This window comes from Pangasianodon hypophthalmus, chromosome 12 (assembly GCF_027358585.1).
Source record: "Pangasianodon hypophthalmus isolate fPanHyp1 chromosome 12, fPanHyp1.pri, whole genome shotgun sequence".
Lineage (NCBI taxonomy): Eukaryota > Metazoa > Chordata > Actinopteri > Siluriformes > Pangasiidae > Pangasianodon > Pangasianodon hypophthalmus.
In genome coordinates, this window is record NC_069721.1 from 4,934,086 (window position 1) to 4,948,014 (window position 13,929).

Here is a 13,929-nt window from a genome sequence, read left to right on the forward strand (position 1 = left end):
ATAACACATATATAAATATAGAATATGTATGAAATAGAAACAATAGAATACTGTATATTCTAAGAAAATATGTGCTATATACAAATGTATGTTTGTATGTAACTTTGAAATGCAGTATATGATTATAAATAATACTGTAGTGTCATAACACTCAGAGGTATAATATTGCAAGAGAAGAGCGACATTTCAGCTGCCACTGACAGGCAGCAGTCTGCTGCTACCATATAAAGTGGCATTGTATGTTATTGTGCAAAGTAGCAGTTGCAGATCGGATACCCAGTGGGGTAAGCAATGTGGAGAAAGTCATACACTCACATCACTGAGATGACTTGATACATTTGTTGATAATGTTTGTAAACTTGTGAATGAGGTGAACGACGGCTTTCTGTACAATCTGGGTGGTTACCTGGAGACATTGTAAGCTTATCAAAACAGCCCCAGGCATCTTTGCACACCCGCACACTTTACCATTCACTCGAGTCTCGATCTGTCAGCGTAATGCAGCACTACCAGTTTGGCAAAACGCCTCTTATAACGGACTTCCTGAGTTTTAGTTAAACTTTAGATTACAGCAACTCCTATCATCAAACACTTGTGCATCAGATGGTTTAGCTTTACATACATGGATAAAATGTTTGATGGTTATAAATAAGTTTTGTGTAACTTTCACTACAGCATTACCTTAGAGAGACTTCAAATGTTGGTATTGAATTTATGTGATAGTTTTGCTACACTAAGACTGTAGTACAGTGACATACAATCACTTTGTCAAAGTAAAACTGACTTTTGAGTTTTTGGGGGAAATTTGAGTGAAATATGAAAATGTTCTAGAGTTCACTTGATGCTCATGTTGGCTATTGTCTTGCCATCTGTTCTTCTTTAATAGAGAGGAATGTGTTTCCGTACCCAATGTTAAAGGAACCCCAGCGCTGCATGCTGATATTGGCTCTTCTCCCACTTTTCTTTCATACACAGTAGGATCAGAAGGCTGAGTCTACTACCAAGAACTGATTTTATCTCTTCAATTATGAATAATACAATCCTACTGTATTATTCATAACTCAAGAGGTCATTGAATAATACAGTTCCTGGTGGTGGAATCTCATTTATTCTCACTTTCAACACCTGTTGTAGATATGCCTTCCTAGGCAAGACCTTTTGCTAGGATACTTATGTAAAGCCACTTGGAATGCAGCCAGAATATTTCCATTCTGACTCTTGCTATTTACGACACCGGCCGCCCCAACCCATACCCCCACCTCCCTGCTCAGCTACTCTCCCCGCTCCCCTACGAAAGAATTGCTCCGATGAGGTGAACCTGTATGAGCAGACAGTAGTAAAAAGAGCACCCTTGCCACATGATCATATTTCCACTTGTTTACAAAATCATATTTAACTGAATTCTGGGACAAATTAGGGTATTTATGAAACAAACTTTACAATTCTCGCACTATTTTGTGCTTACGAATATAATTTTAGATCATTTGCTGCTATAAAAAAGCTGCAGTCATGACGATAAGTAAAAAAAAAGGGGGGACAAAATTAGCAGTACATTTGAAATTTTATTATTTTCTTTTTAGAACTACTAGCCTGTGTTGGACAGTTTACACACACACACACACACACACACACACACACACAGAAATCCTCAGCCAAGATGACTAAGCATGTATGCATTAGTTGACATCAACAAACCATAAACTTCAGCATTAAGGCACAAGTAATGTTAACATAGTAACCAGGATTTGTATTAATTGATTAAATTATAAACCAACAATTCAAATGATCAACACCTTCATTAACCAAGGTTCATCTCATCAGTGAGTAAAATTAACCCCGCAGTGACCAACACTTTAATGAACATGTTTGTGATTGTTAGTTAGCAAAATTCAGAACTGAGGCTGAAAAGAAGGTTTTAATATTTACACCTGGATTTCAGTAAGTTATCAACATGTATGAACATTTCTGCAGTTTTGCTTATTTGTGTGTTATTTTTAGTCATATATTGAATAAATGTTAGTCAGTGCAGGTGAATTTCTTTCTTTCTTTCTTTCTTTCTTTCTTAGTATAGTCCGTTAATGCTGATGTTTATGCTTAGTTCATGTTAACTAATGCAAATCATGTTTATTAAGTCACCTAAATGTAAAGCGTTACCATTATCAGAAATATAAGCTGACACATAAAAAAGGTACAACTTATCTGAACATACAAAAGCATTCAGTAACTTCAGTAACCAAAGCAACTAAAGGAGAAACAAAAGAGCCTCATCATTTTTGTCTGTAATTTATGAAATATATTACAGACTATCTGTAAAATATGAAACAATATTTCATTTTGCCTGCATGCTAAAAAGGGAATCATCCATAAAAAGCTGCAGATTGAGGCCTGTGGAGTAAAAGTGTTGTGGTTCTTTGCCACAGCTTTCGCTTTAGAATGCACAGATTTGAGCTAAGTTTGGGGTCTCTCATTTTAAGGCTATAGTTTCCTGCAACAGATTTTCTGGGAAATTCTATCCTTGTGGTGAATACTGTCAAATACTCCCACTGCGGCATAAAGTCTCACAACAAATGGTAGAGAGAGACTGCGTGTGGGGGGTGTTATTTCGGCTTTACCTCTCACACGAACTAATATTATCTTTTACGTCTGCTGGTTTATCTCTCACATTCATTTCCATTCTCATATACATTGTTTACCCCTTATCTTTCATTATATATGAATACATTTTGTAAGTACATGAGAGGAAATGTTTGAATAGTAACTGAATTGTCAAGAAAGAAGGAGAGAAATCACAAGTTGCTCTTTTGAGAGCTGTCTGTTCACACTTCCTTTCAGCCTGTCACGCCGTATAGATTCAACATGTTTTTCTGTCACTTACTTTACCAACATTTGTACTTGAAAATGTGCACACACACACACACACACACACGTGTTTTTCTTTCTATCCTTGTGATGACCTTTCACTGACATAATTATTAATGCAACTAATTAGTGCTATGTCTACACCTATATCTAACCCTAACCTTAAACTCAGTAACCAACAGGAAACCGCTTGGGTCTTGTTTTAGTTATTTTTATTTAGTTATATTTAAAAAAAAACAGAAGGTGTGTAGACACCCAATTGTTATTCTACCCTTTCTTCTTCTTCTTCTTCTTCTTCTTTTTCTTCTGGCTATGGTGTCTATAGCAGCCCATAGAACCATCTGGTAAAAAGTTGTGAAATTTGGCACACTGATTGGGGAGGGTCTAACGAACATGCTGACCAAATTTGGGCCAAGTGCTACCCAACACTTTAGTGCCACCATCGGGTCAAATTTTGGCCTAATTTAGAAGTACATTTATGGTCATAACTTTTGAACTGTGCATCCAAAAGCCAGGCATCCCTGGATTCCCTAGGTCAAGACGCGTTCACCGCACCCTATGATGTCAGTTAGATTTTCTGCCATCTTGGATTTTGTTAAAAACCATTTTTTCGCTGCTCCTCCTACAAATTTTGTCCAATCATCACCAAATTTGACACGTCATCTTCAGAGTAAGCCTCACAAATGAAAAATGCTTACATCTAACTGCCATTTTTGCTACTCCTCCTCCAAATTTTGTCCAATCTTCACCAAATTTGGCTCACATCATATTGGCACATGTCTAAACTTATACAAAGTGGGGAAAAAAGGCCCAGACTAACAAGAAAAAACATAAATACCTTAAATGTTTTTAAATTGCAAGAAGAAAAAAAAATTATTAGGTCAGCACTGTAGCAATCACGACCACAGGTTAAAGTAGCACCAGACAACCCCACAGGTCACAGCAGTAGTGGCAGCTGCAGCAGCAATGCCACCCTGCTGCCCAGTTGTTCATCTAGACCTTTCCTTCTACAGTCAGAGAATTCCACCACTGTACAGGGTCAAAACATACACATCATGAGTGAAACTACAAATCACTCTTGAATCCTTTTGCCTAAAGTTATGGCTCTGCTGTCCTGTGATTGCTTAGGCAACAACTGTAACGTGTCTGTGAGTGTGCGGCTCACTGAGTCTGGGTGCTTGGCCCCTGAAAATGCTGCTTGCAGCTTTAATATTTAATTATAGTTAGTTATTATTTTTTAAATTAATTAATTTTTTTAAAATAAAAGATCTATATGTTTTTGTGGGGGGAAAAAAACCTCATGGGAACCAGCCATATGCTCCTGTCCTTGTGGGGAAATTTGCTCCCCATCAAGATATAAACACACCCTTTTTTTCAGAAGTGGTAGTCCGAATTGTTTTCTATCTTTCATAGTTGACTGTAAAAACTCCCTTTCTAAAATATTGCCCCATTATAATGCTAATAATTTTTTCCTATTTTGCCAGCGGTTTGCTGGTGAAGACACAATTGTCTATCCTCAACGTTATTGTATGCAGAGTTTTTCTAAAAACTCTTTCTTCATTTTGAAATAGTTTATCCACTCCTCCTGAGATAAACTTCTAATGTAATTTGAGAAATCAACACCTGCCCGTTAGGTGTTCTGGCATGGGGTCATGGACGCACTAGCTTTATGTATTCTTCATGTATTAAGGGTTTAAAAGATGTAAAAGTCATAACAAGGCACATTACCAGTAGTGCACTCTCAATACAGCCATGTGAACTTCTTTTCTCTCTCGTCAGCACTGACGTGTGGGATTAGTATGTCAAGGCACACGTTATCTGCTGCCATTGTATTGACGCACACAATTACGTACAGATTCTGTCTTTAAGAAGTCCCACTTCCGAGTTCTTATGTGATGTCCATACACGTACAGTCCACGTTCTCTAGTCGGTTTTTTAAATTGCATTTTCAAGTTCTGACATGTGCTCTCTATATACTATACACTTGGAAACATGCCCCGAAACCCCTTAGGCCTTTCATGTTAATTGTGACATTAAAGGGTTTATGTGTCATTTTGTAAACACACCCTCCCTTGTCCTGAGGCTGTCCTGCGTTTCCCATGTTAGGTTAAGGTACTCTACTTCACCTTCTTTCCCTCCTTCAGGTTGTGCACCACTTTAAAACACAGTAAAATTACAATAGATGAACTTTTATAACAGTTTCCATGAAGCAGGTATTCATAAATGATTATAACCATGCTAATAATTCGCTGTATTTGACTGTTGTTGTTGTAGTTGTTCTTCTTCTTTGGGCTGTTCCCATTTGGGGTCGCCAAAGCGGATCATTAGTCCGCATATTTGATTTGGCACAGTTTTTACGCTGGATGCCCTTCCTGATGCAGCCCTCCTCAGTTTATCTGGGCTTGGGACTGGCACTGGGAGCGCACTGTCGTGTGCAGCCCCAATGACTGGGGTAGGTTCCCTGGCCGGGAATCGAACCCATGCCACAGCAGTGAGAGCACCATGACCTAACCTCTAGTCCTCCAGGGATCCAGTTCTCTGTATATAACAAATTGTCACTATTCGTTGTAATTTCATGTGGCATACTGCACTACTGCAATAACTTCAGGGGTAATGCAGCCAAGGAAATATTTTACAATGTTTTTAGGAGTTAATTATAATAGTGTCATGTCAACGCCGGAATCAGCGTCTAACTACAACTCCCATCACACACACTCCCGACAGTCATGGCCGCCACGGACTCCAACTCCCATCACACACTTTGCATCTCACCTGATTACTTATCACAATCACCTGGACTCAGTCACACTCCTCGGTATTTAAAGACTCTCATTCCACTCACTCAGTGTGAAGTACATGCTCTGTGTTCTCATACCGGTCGTTACCAAACCTTGTACTGTGTTATAATCTTCCTGGTTCTTGATCTAGTTTCTGGTTTTCTTGTTTTTGCTCTTTCCCTAGCCCAGTTTATGCAGTTTGCACATCGCCTGACCTTTGCCTATTCTCTGACCTCGTTTTAGTCTCACATTTTCGATCTGTCTGCAAGCTTTATAAATAAAGCGGTTGTTTCCGCATCTGCGTCTGTAACTGCCGCCTGACAAATAGAATTATAGTTTACTTTTTAAAAAGCTGAAAATCAAATATAACATATTTCTATGTTTTTTTGATATGACTATGAAAGCGAATAGTAATCCTCCTAACAAGTTTCCGTAGATAAATAATCTAATACTTCAAGTGGCTCTGTTTCCATTCAGAGATTCTTTCCAATTGTGGATTCCTGATAAGCTTTTTATATTTCTCCTAAACTGGCCAGTCTATAGACAATCTTCAATTATATATACTTATATGTAATCTGATCCAAAATTACATGCATATTGGAAGTGAGGTTTAGTGCCAGATTTACCATAACAACGACTAGCGTGTTAGTCCAGTCAACACGTTCAGCCTTTTAATCATGCTGCTTCAATCAGGGAAACTGACAAGTTTTAAAAGATTTCCATCTCAGCTAAACATCATCAAAATGTTATTAAACAGACAGCAAGATAAAGAGTTTGTGACTGCAGGAAAGTTGCTCAACATTTCATATTTGCCTGACAGTTGAGGCTCTGGATGTTGAAAAGAGCATGAAATGCACACATTATCCATTGATATAATGACACTGATATTTTAATATTACCAACATTAAGGCTGTTGTTTGGAAATTTAAAATAATTGCATAAGAAATTTTTGGAGTTTGTGTGTCATGAACTGTGTGGTTTTTTTAAATGACTGTTTTGTTACGGAGCACACACACACAGATTCCAAAGAAAGTAACCAGACCCAAAGGTTTACATGGCTATCATGCCTCTGTTTAATGGATTATTACAAGGATTAGCCATCTTGTTTGACTGGATAGGAAATTCATTTGGACTGGCCTCAATCAGTTTAGTCTGCTCTGACTGAGATGTATACACGAAAGTCTTTTATTATGATTAAACTCTCAGTCTGATTATTAATGGATCATTAGGCCGCATGTAAATGTAGTTAGTGTTATATGGTCTTATATGGGGTATATCGTCATTATACTGTATCTGGAGTTTATCATACGTTCAACTCGGGTTTTTCTCCAGTAGTACAGTGTTCAGAGAGATTGGCATAAAAAATAACCAGTTTAAGTTTAAGTGATTCATTTATACTAAAACCACATAATCAGTTTATAATCATTACAGCACATTAGGGCCAATGAGATGGAAAGGTGTGTGTTTGGAGTTGACATGAGATTAGTGTGGTTTCACATGTACACCTGGATGTTCAGTCGTCTTCTCTGTTAACTGAACACACTGGCACACAATCCAGTCTGCTGTTGACTGTGGAGTGGAGTCATGATGCCTGAACTCAGTAATAACATTAGTACCTTTAGTGTACATATATAAAATAGGGAGAAAAATATAACAAAATATCATATCATGATACTAGAAGACTACAACTACATAACTACAACACAATATGTGTAACAATATATAGATTTGATAACGAACTACCAGCAAAACGGTAATGTTGCATTAAAATAATCTGCGAAAAACTCAGTTCAGTGATGCTCTCATTTCTATAAAAATAAATGTACACTGAAAAGGAGGGAAAAGGAATTACATTTTACAGTTGTAGATTCAATTACAATTAAAGATTCCATAAAATAAAATGAACATCTAATCATCTGCTTCAGTCAGCGTTTGTAACTGAAATAAATTATCTCAGAGAAATATACTGTGAAATATATTGTCACAATATTAATATTATATCTTCATATAATATCAATCAAAATTTTAATACATGTTTTTAAGTGTACTAGGTGATACACAGTATGAGACACAGTATGAGAAATGTAAATAAATATTCTCTTTACACACCAATTTTTTTTTCCAAAATATTGTGATGCCATAAATTTTATTCGGATGGTGACCCATTTCTATAACTCTGTGTAATTGTTCTGGTCTCTTATGATGAATTTTACCATCAGGCTGATAAACCACAGGCTAAACAGGTTTTCTCAGGCTAATACTGAGAGAAAACATTAAGAGTTTCCTGGTTGTGTAAGTTAGAGTTTGGAATATTGCTTACATTTATGTTTGTTCATTTGGCTTAGGGTTCTGTCCAAATTTCAAGAGAAGCAGATGCTAGCTGTAGTGCTGCTAGATTAAAAACAGAGCTAGAAAATACACACAAAAACTCACACACCACGATACACACAGAAACACAATGAGAGCCACAGCTTATGAGTCAAGGACTAGGAAAAAATGGCGTTATTTTTACCACCTGGCAGTTTATTATTTTCCTATTATTTTATAACATCACATTCTAAAGTGTTTCATAACACAGCAATATGCCAGAAATATGATTTTTATTGATTGATGAACACAATCAGTTTGTAGTTACATTTAAAAATATTTTTATCTGTTTATTAGGCTTAGATTATGTAGAGCGTGCACCATACGACCCTAAGCTGTGGTACAAATAATATTATTGTATTTAACTGTGAGTAACATGGGTCATCAATCACCTCAGCAAAGAGGAAAAGATAACACAACTAGACAGCCACACACACACACACACACACACACACACACACACACACACACTCGCTGTAGCTGTTTCAATATCGACATTTGATTGCTCTCAGAAGAGTGGCTTTAGGTGTTTGGCTCTGTTGTGTTGATACAAAGCTGATTAGGTGCATATTGCACAAGTCTCCATCATTACAGTTTGGTTGTTCATAAACGCATACTTTTTTCCACAAACTTCTTGAATGCAGGATTCATGCTTGCTCTGGCCTCATGGGAAGGCTTTTTCCACCAACCTGCCATGGACCAAGAGGCCCTGAGCTAAATCAAGCCTTTCATAACTCACCTAAGCACAAAAAAGGTTTTGTTGCCTAGTAATTCATGCGTTCAGACAGTTCCTAGAGGTTTCCTGGGATTCCTCGATTTGGATCACGCTCTAAACAAGGGATAGCAGAATTCACATGATTATGTAACACATTTACATGGCAGCTGCCGTACGGGTCTTTACCTGCTTTTAGCGGGATTTAGCCTGACTTAACTCTCCATTGAAAATCATGAGCCAAGACAAATACTGAGTCATAGATTATTGTAAGATGTATCTGTTGTAGGAAATCTTAAGAGCTTTAATAATGACAAATGTGTGTTTTTGAGCAATGCACCATGTTCCATATGAGAGATGAATTTTTTTTCCTGTCCTGTATATACTGTAAATGCTTTATAATCTGCTTAAAAAATGTATACGTGCTCGTTTCTGTTATGCTTGAAGCAGTGGTGTGATGGAAAACAGTTATGGAATAGTTATACAATTAACATTATGCAATACTGGCATAAATAATGGTGACACAAAAATATGGTCCAGATTTTTCCAGTGAAAACCAAGACTTTCTCAGTGCTTTGAGATATAGAAATGGTTTGGGAGAGAGTGCTACATTTGAGTAATTTGTGATTTCACCAAAAGGCTCAGCAGCTTGAACCTCTCATGGTCTGATGTGGTAATTATTATTAGTTGGTAACTGGGGAAGTTTAGCTACAGGTCCTGCATTCAAAGCTAGTTATCTTTGTTAAAGTTAATATGGAACAAATATTGATTATAGTGTTTTGTATTTTGTATTTTGAAAGGATTGATACTTTTTTCTCCAATTTTCTCCCCAATTTGGTCATCTGCCAATCCCTACCCACCAGCCAGCTATCCCCATCGTACAACAACTACCAATTTAGGGCAAACAAGTGCTTCCTCTGAAGCCAACTACCATTTTTTTCTAACTGCTGCTCGTTCTATATCACACGGCAGCTTAACACACTTGGAGGAAATCGTACATGAGCTTACAAATGCCTGTGCTGGGTTGTTTGTGAGTGACAGGGGAATATGCCATCCCTCTCACTCAAACAGCACAGCAAGTTTTGCTGTCTTGGACTCCCGGCCTTGGATGGTTGTGGCGTCGTCGATTCAGACTCACGATCGCTCAACGATAGGGTGAACACTTTTCTATTGTGCCACTCAGGAGCCATAATATCAGTTTCCCGACTTTGTGTCGTACAACTTTGCCATGTACGCTTTGTTGTTGTTGTTTCTCTTTTGCTTAGGTATTATGTATCCCTTTTTATTTTTAACTGATTATTTATTTATATTAGTGTAAGACACGGTAGTTCAAGGAAAACAAAACAAAAAAAAATTTGGTTTGATGTGTGTACGTTGGCCTAGTTTTTTTTAAATTATTATTATTATTTTGTTTTTTTTTTTATCCAAGAGGCACATCATCTGCATTTGGATCCTAATATTTGAAGCAGATGTGCATGAAGTTGAGGGCCTGATCTGGGTGCTGATAAGTTTTTTATTTGTTCAGCCCTACAAATGGATTTATTTAATTACAGAAATGTGCTCCTAATTCATTCAGTCAAGGATCACAGTGGATTTGGAGTCTATCCCCGGGACATTGGGCGTGAGGCGGGAATACACCCTGAATGGATGCCACATTCACACCCGGGGCAATTTAGCATAGCCAGTCCACCTACTGGCATGTTTTTCAGAGGAGTGAGGAAACCCACTTACAGTGCAAACATGTGAAACTCCAGAGTCAGTAACCTGAGCTCAGGATTGAACTGTGGAGCCTAGAGCTGTGAAGTGGTAATGCTGCATCACTGTGCTGCCTGCTCAGAATTTTTTTTTGTTAATTTCTCCCTCAGACAAGGAAACTGACCAAAGTGGAACGCCAGCGGTTCAGCGAGGAGGTGGAGATGCTGAAGAACCTCCAGCACCCAAACATTGTTCGCTTTTATGACTCCTGGAAGTCCACAGTGAAAGGACACAAGTGCGTCCTGCTAGTCACAGAACTTATGACCTCCGGCACCCTCAAAACGTGAGTTTGATTTTAAAGATCAGAGAGTTAGTAATGAGAGTAGAGAGAGATTTTTTTCTTGTTGAAGTCACAAATTTTGTTTCCTGTCACTCCTCAGGTACCTGAAACGCTTTAAGGAAATGAAGCCTAAGCTTCTTCAGCGCTGGAGCCGTCAGATACTAAAAGGGCTCCACTTCCTGCACACTCGAGCTCCTCCCATCATCCACAGAGACCTGAAATGTGACAACATCTTCATTACGGGACCCACAGGGAGCGTGAAAATTGGTGATCTCGGACTTGCTACACTCAAAAGAGCATCGTTTGCTAAGAGTGTAATTGGTAAGCGCTCACAATTTGAACATATTGACAATACTGCTCATAAACTATGTGTCAATAATGAGCTTAACCACTGAGCCATATAAAGGCCCAAAAGTTCTTGTAGTATAAACTTTTTGTCTGAATTTCTGAATCTTTTGTTTTCCAGGAACACCAGAGTTTATGGCTCCAGAGATGTATGAGGAGAAATACGATGAGGCGGTTGATGTGTACGCATTTGGGATGTGCATCTTAGAGATGACTACATCAGAATACCCGTACTCAGAATGCCAAAACGCGGCACAAATCTACCGTAAAGTCACAAGTGTAAGTTTGGAATTATGTTATTCATTAGATTTTTGAGTTTCATTTCAAAAACAGTGGCAACAGATCATGTATTGAGCAGTTGGATACTATTTTTACTTCTTTCATTGTTACGTCTTCCATTGTTGTTCATGTATGCCATGTGTGGCCCAGCATGAACGAGTTTTACATAAGCGCCATATGCATGCCCATCTGGAAGTCTTTATCTAGACCAACGATGGGAGGCCCCACGTACCGCTGCAAGATCCAAACTTTAACCCAGCATAGAAAAGAACAGTAAACATTCCGCTATATGTCTCTCTCGTTTTTTTTCCCCTTCTGTCCTCATTTTCTCTCATTTCCTTGAGAGTTCTCAAGGGATTGACCTTGAGCACAGACTTAATTCTTGTGGCTGGAGTCGATTAGATCTGCCATGGACTCTGGAATGTCCCCTGCAATGATCCCATCATTACATGCGTGTTTTTGAAAACACACTGCAGGCGACCTTTGAGATTATGTAACTGTAAAAAAAAAAAAAAAAAAAAGTAGAGAGATTCACAAACTCATCTGTCACCAAACAACCTGTTTGTCAGGGAAAAGCCTTCTTCTTTTTATTTTAAAAGCCTTACTTTTATTGCCATTACGTTTCCCTATAAATATGTCTCCTCAGAGAATTTGATAAGAGCCTATTTTTAGCAAACTGCTTTTCTATGATTGCTAAAGGCATAAACATTCCTATTTAGAGGTCCATACTTAAAATGGCCTGATTACTAATTTATTACAACAGCATCACATTTACCATGTTTCATAAGTGGAAGTAATGTTATATACACTGCACTGACTCTTTTGGCTCAGTGCTTCAGACATTGGATTTAAAAATCAAACAGTAACAATAAGGTTAAGTAGAGAATGTCAGCTTTACTGTGAGGGTACTGAATCTAATGCTCTTGTATTATAGCTGACATACTGCACATTAGCGTCATTCTGCACATTAGCGATTGTTTCATTTCAAATCCAATCTCTTGTAGTTCTGGGCCAAAAGAACAAACACATGTTTCATTGTCCAAATACTTACAGCGTGCACAATTTAACTATGTTGGAAAAGTTACAGCACACATAAATGAATCATCACATGTTACGCCATCCACTGACACAGAAGTGGGACGTCAACTTACTCTTTGCACACAGAACTCTTTCTGATGGTTTACATCTTCATGCATGTGTCTGTGGCAGTGCACTGGATATAAAATCCAAACAAAGTATATAAAATGACAGTGCATTATCCAGGGATAGGGCTGTAAAGTGTGAACAACAAAACCAAAGGTTGGAGTAAAGTGGAAATGCCATCTGCAGTGATCCATGAATACAGCGCTTCATGAAACTGCATGCTCTGCAGAGGCTCCACAAACATCGTGGGGCCGCAGGGAAAGGGTGTGAAGCGATGACTTAGCAACAGTGCTCCTTTAAGCCGAGCGGCAGGATAACTGCGTCACTGCACATGTTCAGTGCATAACCTCATGGGAAACATGTGGAACAAATTTAATTCTATAATGATATGATAACATTTTATAGAGAGGTGTTCAACTGCGCTGCTGAATGCTCGACTGTGATTGGTCAGTAGGTGTTGATTAATTTTCTGTAACAGCAGATCTGTAGTGGTAGCTGCAAGGCAAATCACAGGTTTATATTAACGCACTGACTCTAATACATTATCTTTTCTGTAGTAGCAGTTAATTATAGCGGACTCTCCACATAAATTGGATTTTAAAAACGTGTGTTGATGTTAAAATGGAGAAATTTTCTTAGAGGAGAAGTTATGGAAGGAGTCACCAGTGTCAGTGCAGTAGTAGCTAGGGCATTGTTAGCTCAGTAGATAAGACATTGGACTTCTGATTGGAAGGTTATAGTTCAAATCCCAGTGCTGCTACTGCTGGGCCCATGAGCAAGGCCCTTAACCCTTAAATGGTCAGTTGTATTAAAAAAAAAGATATAAATGTAATTCATTCTGGATAAGGGCATCTGCCAAACGCCATAAATGTCAACACTTTGTAACAGTCAGAGTATCAGTAACTTTAAGTTTTCCAACACAGGAACTGCGAGAGAGAGAGAGAGAGAGAGAGAGATCAGACATTCCATAACATTAAGCATAACTATAAACTGTTCCACTTTGCATCAAGCAGCATCACACCACCCCATCGTTAATTATTTACCTATAACAGCACGGCCCATCAGGAATTTGATTTAAATGTTATCTCATACTGCTGAGTAGAGGAGTTGTTCATGAGCGATATTTGATAATCTTCTATTGTTAAATATACAAAGACAACGGCCTACAAACATCGTAAGCCATTTTTATGTTAGAAAGAACATTTAGTGGTGAATTATAATAAACAGTGCATTTGTAGGAGTTTAGAGTAATCTACATTAGGGTCTAAAAGCCACCACTATCATTAGCTGTTTTTATTTCATAGTTCATCAGGACATTTCCAAACTGATACATTTCCACATCTAACGAACTTAATAAATCACAGTATATTATTAGCTAAACTTTGTTATACTGTACAGAATGATGTGGTATT

At 38.0% G+C, this 13,929-nt stretch overlaps 1 protein-coding gene across 2 annotated transcripts in view; it reads left to right on the forward strand.

Annotated features, from left to right (window-relative positions):
• Nucleotides 1-13,929, forward strand: part of wnk4a (WNK lysine deficient protein kinase 4a) — a 48,662-nt gene that overhangs the window by 10,510 nt on the left and 24,223 nt on the right. For both annotated transcript variants that reach the window (XM_026915710.3, XM_026915711.3), the window contains exons 3-5: nucleotides 10,581-10,753; nucleotides 10,851-11,071; nucleotides 11,217-11,374. In XM_026915710.3, the coding sequence (XP_026771511.3) occupies nucleotides 10,581-10,753; nucleotides 10,851-11,071; nucleotides 11,217-11,374 (552 nt within the window). The remainder of the gene's footprint in view (nucleotides 1-10,580; nucleotides 10,754-10,850; nucleotides 11,072-11,216; nucleotides 11,375-13,929) is intronic.